The sequence below is a fragment of the Lithobates pipiens genome, unplaced genomic scaffold (genome assembly GCF_037356315.1).
Source record: "Lithobates pipiens isolate NorthernLeopardFrog02 unplaced genomic scaffold, aLitPip1_a1.2 Scaffold_1, whole genome shotgun sequence".
NCBI classification, from domain to species: Eukaryota; Metazoa; Chordata; class Amphibia; order Anura; family Ranidae; genus Lithobates; species Lithobates pipiens.
Window position 1 is genome coordinate 167,633,534 of NW_027507685.1, and position 16,599 is coordinate 167,650,132.

The window sequence follows — 16,599 nt, forward strand, 5'->3', positions numbered from 1 at the left end:
TGTCCACACACCCCACATTCAGAGGCAGTGGGACGTTCCTGATCTCTGCAGCCACGCGTCTGGACAATGTCTTACTGCCTGTGATTAGCGCAGTGCAGTGCCGACTTCCTGGCAGGCTCTGCACATGGGGTGTGCGAACACGCCGGAGCTCATCCTTACTTCAGAGTATGGAATCCATTAAGCTAATGGAAAGGATTCATAACACTATACTGGACACCTTGCATATCTACCATAACAAATGGACCAGATGGTCTTCCTATGGTGATACAGTATAACTAGCACCCATATACACCACTATTACCAAAGGCCCCTCTAAATGTCTATGTGCAAAACTCATATGATTCCTGAAGTACAATATATAGAGCCAGTATAGTGTACAGTAGAGTGTTTATTGTTGTTTTATTTTAATTTTTTTTTCTCTTTCTCCCTCTTTTGAATGTATAGATGTTCTATACTGTTTTATGTCCCACATTTTTGTTGTTATTTTCCCTACTATGAACAAGTGAAGCACCTAATGTGACTCCAAACTGATAAATGGCCTTTATTTGATCTTGATCTATCACTTGGGTTGCATCCCAGCTTGTGATATATTTCGTAGTTACATCGTTACATAGTAGGTGAGGTTGAAAAAAAACACAAGTCCATCAAGTCCAACCTATGAGTGTGATTTTATGTCAGTATTACATTGTATATCCCTGTATGTTGCGGTTCTTCAGGTACTTATCTGATAGTTTCTTGAAACTATCAATGCCCCCCCGCTGAGACCACCACCTGTGGAAGGGAATTCCACATGGCTCTCAGCCTGAGGAAAATCAGACAACTCCTGCCTGTGAGAGCAAGAGGGTCTTCAAAGTAGCCACCTTTTGCTTTGTTTACTGCTTCACACACTTGCCATTCTGTTGATGAGCTTCAAGAGGTACTCACCTGAAATGGTCGGGACTGCTGCTGGAAGTGACGTTTCAATCGAGCTCGCTGCTCGTTTATACACCATTTGCTTACCTCTGTGTTTGTGAGTACCTACTTTTAAAACCTTGTTTTAAACCTATAAATAAACATTTGAAATTACTACACTATGAGGTATTCCCCCTCTTTACTTATGCCATTCCATGCAATACTTCAATGAAATTACTCCATCCTGCCCATCTTGAGTACTCCCGAGCCATCCTTAAAGGGACCCCACGCTGCCGAAAATAGGCAGGACAACATATCCATCAGGATCTGAGGGGCCATCATAGGAAACCTAAAGGGGACTATAAAGATTACAAAGATACATATATCCACGCTGTAACCTTACAGCAGTAAGGTAAGGGAACATCCATCCACCTACCATGCAGGACCGCACGGGACACCCATCACTCATAGCACCTTTTGCTGTTTGATGTTTATAGGCACCAAAGCACCTTTTTGAAGTTGGACACTATTGCATATGCACTTTGCACTTTTTCTGAATATATTTCATGCCGATTTTAAATATTATTTTTTTTATTCCATTATATTAATTTTTTTCCATTATTTAAGGATCTATTTTATTTATTGCACACCATTGATTATTTATGCCGGTTATTGCATATATATTTATTTAACTTATTCACTGTTGATTTTTTAAGATCACTATTTGCATCACTAGAAATTTTCCAGCATGCTGGCTTACATTAATTTTGTTTTTGGAATTTTCTTATTTATTCACTTACCAGTTCACACTGGGTATTTATGTATTGATATTCGCCTCATATGTTCTACAGTTTATCCTGTTTCAATTTGTCTTAGATCTATTTTGTATATTTTAGTTAGTATTTATTTACTTTATTTAATTTAGCGCACCACTATTCTTTTATATATTTTGCTTGTGTAGGTTCAGACATTTCCCTTCAGTGTGTGCAGCTAGACAATAGTTAGGAATCCCTCCCTTTTTTGTTGGCGGTGGAATACTCTTTATTATAATTCCACATTTTTGCCACTCTTACAATAAAGAACCCTCTACGTAGTTTAAGGTTAAACCTGTTTTCTTCTAATTTTTCTTCTAAAGTCTTGTTAAACTCCCTTCTGCGAAAAAGTTTTATCCCTATTGTGGGGTCACCAGTATGGTATTTGTATATTGAAATACCCCCTCTCAAGCGTCTCTTCTCCAGAGAGAATAAGTTCAGTTCTCGGAACCTTTCCTCATAACTAATATCCTCCAGACCCTTTATTAGCTTTGTTGACCTTCTTTGTACTCGCTTCCATTACATCGTTCCTGAGGACTGGTGCCCAGAACTGGACAGCATACTCTAGGTGCGACCGGACCAGAGTCTTGTAGAGCGGGAGAATTATCATTTTATCTCTGGAGTTGATCCCCTTTTTAATGCATGCCAATATTCTGTTTGCTTTGTTAGCAGCAGCTTGGCATTCCATACCATTACTGAGCCTATCATCTACTAGGACCCCCAGGCCCTTTTCCATCCTAGATTCCCCCTGAGGTTCTCCCCCAGTGTATAGATTGCATTCATATTTTTGCCACCCAAATGCATTATTTTACATTTTTCTACATTGAACCTCATTTGCCTTGTAGTTGCACACCCCATTAATTTGTTCAGATCTTTTTGCAAGGTTTCCCCATCCTGCGGAGAAGTTATTGCCCTTCTTAGCTTAGTATCATCCGCAAATACATAGATTGAACTGTTTACCTTATCCTCCAGGTTGTTTATGAACAAATTAAATAGGATTGGTCCCAGCACAGAATCCTGGGGCACCCCAATACCCACCCCTGACCAATCCGAGTACTGCCCATTTATCGTCACCCTCTGAACTCACCCTTGTGGCCAGTTTTCAATCCATGTACTCACCCTATGGTCCATGCCAACGGACCTTATTTTCTGCAGTAAACGTTTATGGGGAACTGTGTCAATTGCTTTTGCAAAATCCACATATACCACGTCTACGGGCTCTCCTTTATCTAGCTGGCAACTCACCTCTTCATAGATGGTTAGGTTTGGTTTGGCAAGAATTATTCTTCATGAATCCATGCTGATTACTGTTAATGATACCGTTCTCATTACTAAAATCTTGTATATAGTCCCTTATCATCCTCTCCAAGAGTTTACATACTATTGATGTTAGGCTAACTGGTCTGTAATTCCCAGGGATGTATGTTGGGCCCTTTTTAAATATTGGTGCTACATTGGCTTTTCTCCAATCAGCTGGTACCATTTCAAGCAGAAGACATTAGTAAAAATTAAGAACAATGCTCTGGCAATTACTTGACTGAGTTCCCTAAGCACCCTCGGGTACAAGCCCTCTGGTCCCGGTAATTTATTAATGTTAAGTTTCCCAAGTCTAATTTTAATTTTATCCTCCGTTAACCATGGAGGTGCTTCCTGTCATGTGTCATAAGGATAAACACTGCAGTTTTGGTTACCGAAGCCCCCCGATTCCCTTGTAAAGACTGAGGAGAAGAATAAATTCAATTCCTTCGCCATCTACCCATCCTTTGTAACCAGATGTCCCTGCTCATTCTTTATGGGGCCAATATGGTCTGTTCTCCATTTTCTACTGTTTACATACTTAAAGAATTTCTTGGGATTTTTTTTTGCTCTCCTCCGCTATGTGTCTTTTATGTTTTATCCTATTGCACCCTTGCATATTGTCATGGTTATGCAGTGATCTTCCTGTTTGCTTACCTCCCCTCATGTGTTCAGACTAAGAGGCCAGCCACTTCCACCTGGTGGTTTTTATAACCTCTCCTCTAAGCATGGCTCTACCCCAGGCCCTATCAGGGAACCTTATATTAACCTGTGCACTGCAAGCCAACAGTGCTGATCAACCATTGTGTATTCCTTTGTGTGTTAGCTTCCTGTTACCTGCCGTGTGCTCTGCTGTTGTTCCGTTACCGACTTTGGCGTGTCCTTGACTATCCCTGTTTGCCTGTGATCCTGACCTATTGGCGTGTCCCTGACTATTCCTGTCTGCTTGTGGCCCCGACCTTGGCTTTATCCCTCACTATCCCTATCCTCCTGTTGCCTACTGTGGGTGCGAGCTGGGGAACCCTGGGGGTCGCGACCTGGAGCCAGTTGCAGCCAAGTCCATCCTCACCACTAGAGGCTCTGGTGAACACCTGCTGGCTCTTAGACTCCGCGCCCCAGGGAATCTTATGCTCTAACCTCGGTTGGATCTGTCTCCCGTCCGCAGCAGTCAGCCTTAGGGTCCACAACCTTGCGGTGTACTCCTGATCCCTACAGTGTGCATCTGTCACCTCTCCTCAAGGTGACCTGACAGTTTGATCAGCCATGGACCCAGCTGATGTGCCGCTACCCGCAGATGATCCATTGCAGGGCTTAGTTCGTAGACTTGAGACCCAAGAATCACATCAGACCCAGGTGATGCGATTCCTTCAGGATTTGGCATCCCGTGTTGAACAGGTTCAGGCCTCATTAGGACCCTTGGTTCAACAACCTCAACCACTATCTGCCGCTGCACCTATCACATCAGTCGCAGCCACACATTCATTACAACTACCAGCTCCGGCCCATTTCTCTGGGGACTCCAAGGCTTGCAGGGGGTTCCTTAGCCAGTGCACAATTAATTTTGGACTTCAGCCCCAAAACTTCCTCTCCGATCGGGCAAAAGTAGCATATATTATATCCCTCCTGTACGACGAGGCGCTAGCTTGGGCTGCCCCTCTGTGGGAACTGAATGATCCAGTGGTTTCTAGCCTGTCTGATTTCTTGAAACTTTTTCGTAATATCTTCGAGGAACCGGGTCGTGTCTCCTCAGCGGCTAGCGCTCTTTTACGTCTCCGTCAAGAGTCCGCTTCTGTGGGACAGTATGCTCTTCAGTTCCGTATCCTCACAGCTGAATTGAGCTGGAATAATGAGGCCCTAGTTGCAACCTTTTTACATGGCCTCTCTGATAGAGTGAAGGATGAATTAGCAGGAAGATCCCTTCCTGCTGATCTGGACAGTGTCATCACCTTGTGTAACCAGATCGATATTCGCTTTCAGGAGAGGGCCCTGGAAAAAAGACACCAGCACTCCCCGTTCTTTAGGCAGCCTGAGCTCCCAGTCCCTTCTCTTCGAGCCAAGGAGCACCCTCTGCCTGCTGAGGAACCTATGCAGTTGGGCCGGACAAAGTTATCTCCCGAAGACGTGCTAGGCGCAGAACTCTGGGCCTATGCCTCTATTGTGGGGCCAAAGGTCATTTCCGTGACACTTGTTCTCTTCGTCCAGAAAAACGCTCAGGGCTAATACATCTGGAGGGTGGAGTATTAGACCCTGAAATGTCACCTTCACCTTCTCGTCTTCTCCTTTCTGTATTGCTTCATGTCGGTGCTTCCTCTCGTTCAGTCTCAGCACATCTGGATTCCGGAGCCAGTGCCAATTTCAAGGATTGGGAAACTGCATCCTCCATGAGACTTACCCTTTTGCCCCTTACAACGCCATTGGTGGTCTTGGCGATTGATGGCTCTGTTCTCCCAGGGGGCCCTATCCACTTCCAGACCCTTCCTGTTAAGATGTTAGTAGGGACACTCCACCAGGAGTGGATATTCTTCCTTGTCTTACCTAAGGCTTCATCTCCTATCATATTAGGTCTTCCTTGGTTACCGCTCCATTCTCCACACGTTGACTGGTCTGCTGGACAGATCCTGGCTTGGGGTTCCTCCTGTTCCTCTTCCTGCCTACTCAAGGGTACCCCAAAAGAGAAACTTCCTGTTACCACTGTCCCAGTATCTTCTGCTCTTCCCGCTGTGTATAGCGATCTCTGGGATGTGTCCTGCAATAGTCGGACTGGTGCACTCTATGGGTCATGTCGTACTCTGGATGAGGGGCCCACCTGTGAACCTGAGTCGATCTTTCACTCCAGTTTGCATGGCCATTTACCTTTGCCTGTCCCTAATCTCCCTTGGACGCACAGCCAGGCTAACTTGTCTGCAAGTTCCAGAGTTGCTATGCCCTGTGATGCGATTGAGATGGTCGCTACACCTGACAATACTATTCAGTTGGCCTCTGCACCAGTTATGCCAGTCCAGCCCATGCCCAATGATCTTCCTGCTTCTTGTTCAGGATCTTCTGTAACCTGGCCTCACCCTACTGCTACTATGTCCGTTCAAACCCGTTTAAGAGGCTCAATCCATCCTTTGGATAGACTGCCTCATTCGGCCAGGTGGGGTTTTCAATCTTTTTCTCAGGGCTCTCTGCATTCTGTTTGTGTTTCAGCTATCCAGCTTGACTCTTGTGACATGTCACCTTCTAACCAACCTGACCTCAGGGATCCATTGACCCCTGCCCAGTCTGGTGGTCCTGTGCTGGATGTCCAGCTCCTCTTTAAGGGTGTGGGGGACCCTGCTCAGACTCCTGATCTTCTCATGCCCTTACCCATTCCTAAAAAGCCTTTAGTCCTCAAGTCCTCTTGTCCTCTCCCTACCTCGGTTTCAGTCTCTGAAGATAATCTAAAATATGAGGTTAGTCAAGTTTTGGATTCCCGGATCCGTAAAGGCATTCTTCAGTACCTCGTACATTGGAAAGGGTTGGGCCCGGAGGAGAGGTCTTGGATCACTGCATCTGAGGTCTTTGCTCCTCGTCTGTTGAGGAGGTTCCATCTGGAGTTTCCCTTTAAGCCTGGACCCAGGCAGGGGAGGGGGAGGCCTCCTTAGAGGGAGGGTACTGTCATGGTTATGCAGTGATCTTCCTGTTTGCTTACCTCCCCTCATGTGTTCAGACTAAGAGGCCAGCCACTTCCACCTGGTGGTTTTTATAACCTCTCCTCTAAGCATGGCTCCACCCCAGGCCCTATCAGGGAACCTTATATTAACCTGTGCACTGCAAGCCAACAGTGCTGATCAACCATTGTGTATTCCTTTGTGTGTTAGCTTCCTGTTACCTGCCGTGTGCTCTGCTGTTGTTCCGTTACCGACTTTGGCGTGTCCTTGACTATCCCTGTTTGCCTGTGATCCTGACCTATTGGCGTGTCCCTGACTATTCCTGTCTGCTTGTGACCCCGACCTTGGCTTTATCCCTCACTATCCCTATCCTCCTGTTGCTTACTGTGGGTGCGAGCTGGGGGACCCTGGGGGTCGCGACCTGGAGCCAGTTGCAGCCAAGTCCATCCTCACCACTAGAGGCTCTGGTGAACACCTGCTGGCTCTTAGACTCCGCGCCCCAGGGAATCTTACGCTCTAACCTCGGCGGGATCTGTCTCCCGTCCGCAGCAGTCAGCCTTAGGGTCCACAACCTTGCGGTGCACTCCTGATCCCTACAGTGTGCATCTGTCACCTCTCCTCAAGGTGACCTGACACATATCTTGTTGCATTCTTTATGAAGTCTGAATGCTGATGATGATCCCTCAACCTTGTATTTTTTGAAGGCCTTCTCCTTTGCTTTTATATGCATTTTTACATTGGAGTTAAGCCATCCAGGACTTTTGTTCGCTCTTTTAAATTTATAACCCAATGGGATGCATCGGCTAATGCCATTATTTAATATACTCTTAAAGCAAACCCATCTCTCCTTCGCGTTCTTTGTTCCTAAGATTTTATCCCAATTTGTGCCTTCTAGTAAGGTTCATCGTTTAGGGAAGCTGGCTCTTTTGAAATTCAGTGTCTTTGTATTCCCTTATGTTTCCTATTTGTGTGATTTATACGGAAGCCAATTGACCTCTGGTCACTGTTCCCTAAATTTCCCCATATTTCCACATTTGTGATCATGTCTGTATTATTGGTAATTAGTAGATCCAGTAACGCTTTATTTCTAGTTGGTGCGTCTACCATCTGACCCATAAAATTGTCCTGTAAGACATTTAGGAACTGGCGAGTCTTAGATGAATGAGCGGTTCCCTCCGCCCAGTCTATGGCTGGATAATTAAAATCCCCCATTATGATAACACTTCCCATTCTTGCTGCTAATCCAATTTGTGATAGGAGATCTGCCTCCCCTTTCTCCCTCAGGTTAGGGGGTCTATAGTATACTCCCAGTATTATTTTCCCCTTATCTTCATCCCTCCTCCCTAGCTCCCATAGTGATGTCATCTCTCATATTCACTTGTACATTATTCTTGATATATAAGCATACCCCTCCCCCTTTTTTACCCTCTCTATCCTTGCGATAAAGGGTATACCCTTGAATGTTTGCCAGTCAATCATGAGAGCTGTTGAACCAGGAAATTCTCACACAATCCAAATCCTCCTTGTACAATAGTATCTCTAGTGCAACCATCTTGTCCGCCAGGCTCCTGGCATTGGTGAACATGTCACGTAGTTTAGACCGGTCGCATATTATCCTCTTATTGGGTGTTCCGAGATTGCAACTAGGACTTGCTACTATACTTACCTTGGGTTTATGTGCTTTGGTCAACCTACCACTAATGCCCCCAATACTACCCTCTGGAATACGTTCCACGCTGACTATCTCTACCACTGGATGCTCCCCCATCGCCTAGTGTAAAAACCACTGTCTTTCATATGAGAGAACTGTATTGTATTTTTCTATCCATAAAAAAAATGTTTGTATTAAAAGAAAGAATGCACATACACATGAAAATTAACCATGCCCCCAAATATATAAATCATGTGGAGGCAAAGTACTGTGTATATAAACGCATATACATTGCAAATACTCCACACAGGACCACCCTAGAAAGCATTTAATGTTTATTGAATTTACCTCTCTATTTTTATCCCTTATGGAATCAACGGGAGTGTTCTCAACACTCAACTAGAGGAAGGAAAAAAAAAGGAAGAACAACCAAAATCACCAATTTTTTAAAGGAGAGAAAAAAAATAAAAAAGAACACCCAAAATCACTCGCTTTTCAAAGGAGAGAAAAAAAATGTATCCAACATAGCAAGGAATAGTGAAGCAAGGGCAGAAACCAACCCCTATACCCCATCTTTTGCTCAATAGTGGAAAGGAACTAATCATAGTAATGCGTGTCTTAAAATAAAAAATCCAAAAAACTTCTCTTTTGCAGAGAAGTCTAAGGACATCGCCACCCCGCTTGCGTGTATGAATCTTCTCTACGATTTGCACACCAACAGCCGAAGTATTGCCTTCATGAAATTGATTAAAATGTTTGGCTACATTGGTGGAGAATTTCTTCTCTTTGCTATACATATGTTCCTGGAACCTCTGAGGCGTCTTGTGGTGTGACCAATGTACTGTACGTTACAGATGGTGCATGTAATGATATATATTACATAACGGGTGATGCAATGGTAGAAAGATGTTAATTTATGTTGTTTACCATTAAAGTATGAATATACAACATTCCCCTTAGTAATATGTGTACAGCAGGAACACACAGTCTCATCACAACTATAATTGCCCTTGCAATGCAACCAAGTTTGTGAATTGATTTTATTTAAATCAAAGGCACTTGGTGTGAGATAGTTTCCCAAAGTGGGAGCACATCTGGAAACGAAATTGATACCAACTTTCAGTAAATTGGCACAAATCTGATCCTCAAATAGGATCAGTAAATATCTGTGAACAATTGACTTTACTCCGTGTGTGCGCAAGTCCGTTCATTTTGAACGTGACTCCAGGTAGACAGGACTAGCGAAGGAAGTCAATTTCACCGCCTCCATCGGCAAGATTGACACCTCACAAGCCCCGTCGCCTGGTATGGATTTAAAGGGCAACCCCTACACCAGTAAAACAGCGTGGGGGTCCCCCCAAGGTCCATACCAGACCCTTATCAGAGCATGCAGCCCGGCTGGTCAGGAAAGGGGGTGGGGACGAGAGAGTACCCCCCTCCTGAACCGTTCCAGGCCACATGCCCTCAACATGGGGGGTGGGTGCTTTGGGGAAGGGGGGCCCTTTATGATCAGATGTTTTAGCATTTAAGAAATGTTTGCAGAGGAGGTCCGATGGACTTTCCGAACGAGCAGACTTGCCCACACACGCCGGGACTTTTCCAGCTGACAAGGTCCGGCGGACAGTCCACCGGACTATGGCGGGGTCCGCCGGACTTTTGAAACTTGCCCAAACACGGAGTAAAGTCAGTTCATTTTGAACGTGGCTCCAGGTAGATGGGGCTAGAGCAGGAAGTCAATGTTGCCGCCTCCATCGGCGAGATGCCTATATAAGTCGCCGCGCGACGTGTCCCTGCCATTACGGCCAGAAAGAGTGTCATGTCAACATTGAAAGAAGAGAAGAAGAAGGAAGAAGAAGAAGAAGCAGGAAGAAGAAGAAGAAACAGAAGGCGGTGGTGACAGCGACAAGACCAGGCCAATGCTAGTAAAAGAGCTGGAAGAAGAAAGCAGAGGCCCGTCAAGAAGAACCGAAGAGCGGGACAAGACCCCCGAATTCGGAAGAAGACCCCCGGATGGCGGCAGCGACGAAGGAGTAAGCCAGGCTCCTCCGCTAGTAAAAGAGCTAGTAAAAGAGCAGAAGATAGCGGAGGAGACCGGCGAGAAGACCCCCAGAGCTGTCTAATAAAGTATTTTAAAAACCTGTTTTGTGATTTTTTATTAACACTTTTTTCCCCCAGGTGAATGGGTAGGGGTACATCGTACCCCATACTCAATCACATCGGGTGGGGGGCCATAATCTGGAGGCCCCTTATTAAAGGGGGCTCCCGGATTCTGATAAGCCCCCGGCACGCAGACCCCGACAACCAACGACCAGGGTTGTTGGTTGTCGGCCGAGTCCGACAATTTTGAGTCAAGACTTCTTTCTAAGTCAGACTTTTGGGGACAAAAAGTCTGCCGGAGCCCCCACATGGGCTGATTGTCTGGCGGACTCTGGTCCGCCGGACCAAGTACGGTTCTTTTCGTGTGAAAAGTGTCGATTGCAATTGCTCATCATTGCAATTTTGTCTGGCTTATGACAATAAAGAAATTTCTACAGCATCTTTTGGATTCAAGTGTGCAATCAATCTTTTTCTCTGTTCTTGATAATGAGTGGTTTAAGGGGGAACGTCAAAAGCCCATATCTCAATCCAACAGAAACTCTGTGGTCAGACTGAAAGATTGCTGTTCACGAGCGCAAACCATCCAGCTTGAAGGAGCAGTTTTGCAAGGAAGAATTTGCAAAAATCCCAGTGTAACATGTGGCAAGGTCATAGAGACTTATCCAAAGCGTCTTGGAGCTTTGATAGCCGCAAAAGGTCACTCTACAAAGTATTGACTTTAAGGGGGTGAATAGTTATGCACATTGACTTTTTCTGTTATTTTGTCCTATTTGTTTGCTTCACAATAGAAAAGAAAAAAACATCTTCAAAGTTGTGGGCATGTTCTGTAAAGTAAATGATGCAAATCCTTAAACAATCCATGTTAATTCCAGGTATTGTGAGGCAACAAAACACGAAAAATGCCAAGGGGGATGAATACTTTTGCAAGGCACTGTAATAAATACATTTTCTCTATGTCAAGCCTAGTGAACATTTAACCTGCTGCTCAACCAGAAGAAAATGCTCACATATCCAGACTGTCTTGCTCACTCTAACAGCAGAGTGTAGTAAATTAAAAGGTTGATTTTGGGACTTGACAATGATAGAATAATGCCATGATTTTAAAGAAGTCTGCATGGCTCAACACTCGTTTCCCACTGCTGACTTTATAGTTAATCTAAAAACAATAGACTTTCCATGCCTATGAAAATCTTGTAGCAGGTGTAGGTATAAGTGAAAATTTACACCCACCCCTTTAAATTGTAATCACTTTTATTGGGGGGGGGGGGGGCTGTTACTTAGTTTTGATGAATGGTCAAACTACACTCACGTCACACTATTACTAGTTTCACACTAAACTGATACTCTACACTTACAATAGAATCACAATAGCACACTATAGCACAGTAACCCACTAGTAGTGCTGAACAGAGCCCTGTTCTATCTCTCTCCATGCCAATTCGCCAATTACTTCAGCCAATGAGGGCTTCCAATGCACTGTGCGATGACGCAGTGCATTGTGGTGGTTCAGTGGGTTGAAGATCCTTTTCCTGGCTTTCAAATACCTTTACTTTTAGTAATTTTCTTACATGTTCATTCATATGATTGTGCTCACATATGTTTCTGTTTGGGGGAAGGTTATATTCATAATTACCATCTTGTTGGTTTCAGGTGAATTCCTGTGCTGTGTCTCCAGACTGCTTTCTTATCCTCACATGCTCAGATGACTCCAGGTTACATGTATGGGAAGCAAAGAGTGGATTGCTAAAGCAAAAAGTAACAGGACATACAGGTAACCAAAAATTGAACCAAAAATTATTTCAGATGCTGGTGGGTTTTATCTCTGCATTTTCAAGATTGAGATTTTCATGGCCATTACATATCTCATTCCTTGTTGGATTTCTCACTTGACATTGGTTAACCACTTCAATACAGGGCACTTAAACACCTTCCTGCCCAGACCAATTTTGAGCTTTCAGCGCTGTCGCACTTTGAATGACAATTGCGCGGTCATGCTACACTGTACCCAAATGAAATTTTTATCATTTTTTTCCCACAAATAGAGCTTTCTTTTGGTGGTATTTGATCACCTCTACGGTTTTTATTTTTTGCGCTACAAATAAAAAAATACCGAAAATTTTGAAAAAAAAAATGTTTTTTTTTGTTTCAGTTTCAAAACTTTGTAAATAAGTACGTTTTCTCCTTCACTGATGGGCACTGATGGGGCTACACTGATGGGCACTGATAAGGCGGCACTGATGGGCACCAATGTGGCACCAATGAAGTGGCACTGATAGGCAGCACTGATGGGCGACACGGATGGGCGACACGGATGGGCGACACGGACGGACACTGATAGGTGGCACAAATTGGCACTGATAGCTGGCACGGATGGGCGGCACGGATGGGCTGCACGGATGGGCACGGATAGGCGGCACAGGTGGGCATGGATAGGCGGCACAGGTGGGCACTCATAGGCGGCACAGGTGGGCACTCATAGGCGGCACAGGTGGGCACTCATAGGCGGCACAGGTGGGCACTCATAGGCGGCATCGGTGTTATACTATAGTAATGGATGCCAATCAGTGCCAAACAATAATGCATGCCAATCAGTGATGCCCATTGTGGGCACTGATTGGCATCCATTATGGGCACTGATTGGCACCCATTGTGCTGACTGGCATCCCTGGTGGTCTAGGGAGGATTATGACCTTTATTACCTTTTCCCTGGTGGTCTGGTGGCGTCCTTGGTGGTCCAGTGTGGGCATCCTGGGGGGGCTGTGCTGATAATCGATCAGCACAGACCCCCCCGTCAGAGGAGCAGCCGATTGGCTCTCCTCTACTCGCGTCTGACAGACGCGAGTGAGGGAAAGCCGATCACCGGCTCTTCCCATTTACACTGTGATCAGCCGTGATTGGACACGGCTGATCACATGGTAAAGAGTCTCCGTCTGAGACTCTTTACCGAGATCGTAGTTGCCGGGTGTCAGACTGACACCCCGCAACAACGATCGCCGCGATGCGCGCCCCCGGTGGCGCGCAGCGGCTCATAATCCTGATCACGTCATATGACGTCCGGTCAGGATTATGAAACCACTTTGCCGCCGTCAGTTGCCTATAGGGCGGGCGGCAAGTGGTTAAAGTGCCACTGGGGTGCCAAAGCAATACAAGAATCTATTGGTTAACTCAGCCCGCTATTACATACTCATTTTTAAATTATCACCTTTCATTATAGCGAAGGATGGGACATTTTCCTGTGAAAGTTGGTACTGAAAATAATTAAAGTGAAAACCTTTATCTCAAGTTTCTTTGTTTAATAGCAGGTGCCTAAACCAAGTTCCTCTGAAAAAAAGAACAATGTACAATGCATCCGGAAAGTATTCACTGCGCTTCACGTTTTCCACATTTTTTTATGTTACAGCCTTATTCCAAACTGGATTAAATTCATTGTTTTCCTCAAAATTCTACAAACAATACCCCATAATGACAATGTGAAAGAAGTTTTTTTTTAAATCTTTGCAAATTTATTAAAAATAAAATACAAGAAAATCCCATGTACTTAAGTATTCACAGCCTTTGCCATGACACTCAAAATTGAGCTCAGGCACATCCTGTTTCCACTGATCATCCTTGAGATGTTTCTACAACTTGATGGAGTTTAAGAGGTCCTGCAAAGAAGAATGGGAGAAACTGCCCAAAAATAGGTGTGCCAAGCTTGTAGCATCATACTCAAAAAAGCTTGAGGCTGTAATTGGTGCCAAAGATGCTTCAAAAAAGTATTAAGAAAAAGGCTGTGAATACTTATGTACATGTGATTTTTTTTTTTTGTTTTTTTTTTTTTAATAAATTTGCAAAGATTTCAAACAAACTTCTTCTGCATTGTTATTATGGGGTATTGTTTGTAGAATTTTGAGGAAATTAATTAATTTAATCCATTTTGTAATAAGGCTGTAACATAACAAAATGTGGAAAAAAATGAAGCATTGTGAATACTTCCTAAATGCATAGTCAGCGTCTGTTGGTTAAACAAACTTTCACAAATTTATTTTTTTATTTTTTATTTTTTTAATGACAGGTGTTTAAGTCATGTTGTTAGTATAAGCTTTTTGTTCCTGAAATATTAAATGGATGAGCACAATTCTGGCATAACTGAAAGAACAGCAGCAATAAGCACATAGATCGATATACAAAATAAAGATTAGTTAAACCCACAAGTGTTTTTTTTTAACCACTACTATTCCTTTATACTGGCTTTTGAATTTTACAAATGCAGCAATTTAGATGAAAAGTTTAGCACTGGGAAAAGATAAAGATATACGCGATCTTGCACAGCCCACCCGCCCTGTATAGCAGTGGATGTGCTATAGGGCAGTCGGCAAGCGGTTAATTACTGTGCCACAAGTGAGAGGCCCAGTGCTAATGTTGGAAACTTTTCAAAATGCCAATTTCCAGCTACCTGATTGGCCACTTGCTCCTATTTTACCAAGCTTCAATACAAGGGATGTTTGGAATACTGTACTCCATGCCCAACTCCATGCGCTGCCCCTAATAAAGTTGCATGCAAATCTCAAATGGACTCTCGCTTAAAGGGGTTGCTGGCACAACAGCTGGACATTTAATTTGTCTATTCAGTACTGTATCTGAAAAATACATGGTTTTTGCTTGTTCATCAGTGAACACCTTACCTGTTCTTCCTGTTTGGAACATTTGCCTTTTCTCTTGTTCGGAATGTTTATCATTTAACACATTTGCAATTTGGAACATCTTCTGTAGTTCATAGTTTTTTTTTTTCTTCTTTTTTTGTTTGCACGGTTCATTTACCCCTCCTCTATACTAATTGTATCCTTTTGTCCTTCATATACCTATGCATTCACATTACATACATTCCAAGAATTCCAACTGTTTACAATATGCTGTTTATGTTCAAAGGCTACAGAACTGATCTTACAATGTTGACAAGGTCTCCCCCACTAAGCTGTTGTCTATATCAGGGCTGTCTTAATGAGTGGGCACACCTGGGCACTGCCCAGGGGCCCCAGCTGCATGAGGGGCCCCTGCACTTTCCCCAAAACAGCTGGTCCTTGAGCCCACGCTGCCCCAAAATTGGGGGCCCCATGATGGTACTAAGAGTGATGGATACACAGGGGAGGCATGTTGTGCAGAACGATACCTATTATTTCACAGCCAGCAGGGAGGGGTAGGGCCAGAGCACCAGTGATGCTCTGACCCCACCCCACGCAGCTTGAATGCTCGGGACTCGAAGGCTGTGGGGTAGGGGCTGGGGTGGGAGCTTCTCAGTCAGCAGCACTGAGAACCCACCTGCGGAAGTAGCATTGTGGATGGTGTCATGGTGAGCCCAGCTGTCCAGCACTGTTTGCACCAAAAGGCTTGGAATTCTCCCTCTACCGCCCCTCCTTCTGCCTGCTCGTTTGGTATAGGTGAGTCCAGGGCTGGAGGTTGGCACATAGCCAAAAGTTTACATGCACTGTATCTCCACTGGAAAAGGGGGTACTACATGCATGGAATAATGGTGCTGGGGGATATTAAGGGTGTATGGGGGATGTAACAAGCCTCTGCTCGCTTGGTTCCACTCTCCCAATACTCCTCTGCTATTGGATCAGATTGCAGATTACAACATCTGATAATTCAGTCATCCGATGCTCCGAGATTCTACAGCAATGTGCCATTCAAATCCAGTTGTTATAGGTCTGAACAAACACCAGGCAGGCTGTATGTAAGTTCAAACAGGAATCTTACCTTTATTGGATGTACACAACACACTTTTATACATAGCAGTTTAAACACACCTGCCCAAACAACCACTTTCCTATTGGTCAGTTGTAAACTACACTCCAGTCTTCACTTAGGTACTCTTGGCCATGCAAATGAGGACTTAAAACAGGGTAAGCAGGGATTGGTCCGATAGCTTGAATAGCAGGGCTGATATGTGTAATGACACAGAGAAGTCCCATTACACAAGTGCATAAACAAACAAATGGTCAAACACAGAACAATGCCTTCTTTCCAGACTACGGAGCCATCTGGAGGGGTTTAGCTTTAAGACAGGGCAGAGGACCCACCATTGTGTAATAGAATCAAGGAGAAATACTTCAGTATTCCAAAGATCATGACAGGGGAAAACAATGCTGAGGGGGGATATTGGGTGTAAAGGGGGTTGAAATGCTTGGGGTAGCTTGGGTGGCTATAGTGCTAGTGGTATCAGGGATGTACAGAGGCCACA

General features: G+C 44.4%; 1 protein-coding gene across 1 annotated transcript in view; it reads left to right on the forward strand.

Moving 5' to 3' along the window:
* The window catches only part of WDR38 (WD repeat domain 38), a 172,940-nt gene that overhangs the window by 14,883 nt on the left and 141,458 nt on the right, over positions 1-16,599 (forward strand). The window contains exon 2 of the mRNA XM_077478846.1: positions 12,030-12,150. Coding sequence (XP_077334972.1) covers positions 12,030-12,150 — 121 coding nt within the window. The remainder of the gene's footprint in view (positions 1-12,029; positions 12,151-16,599) is intronic.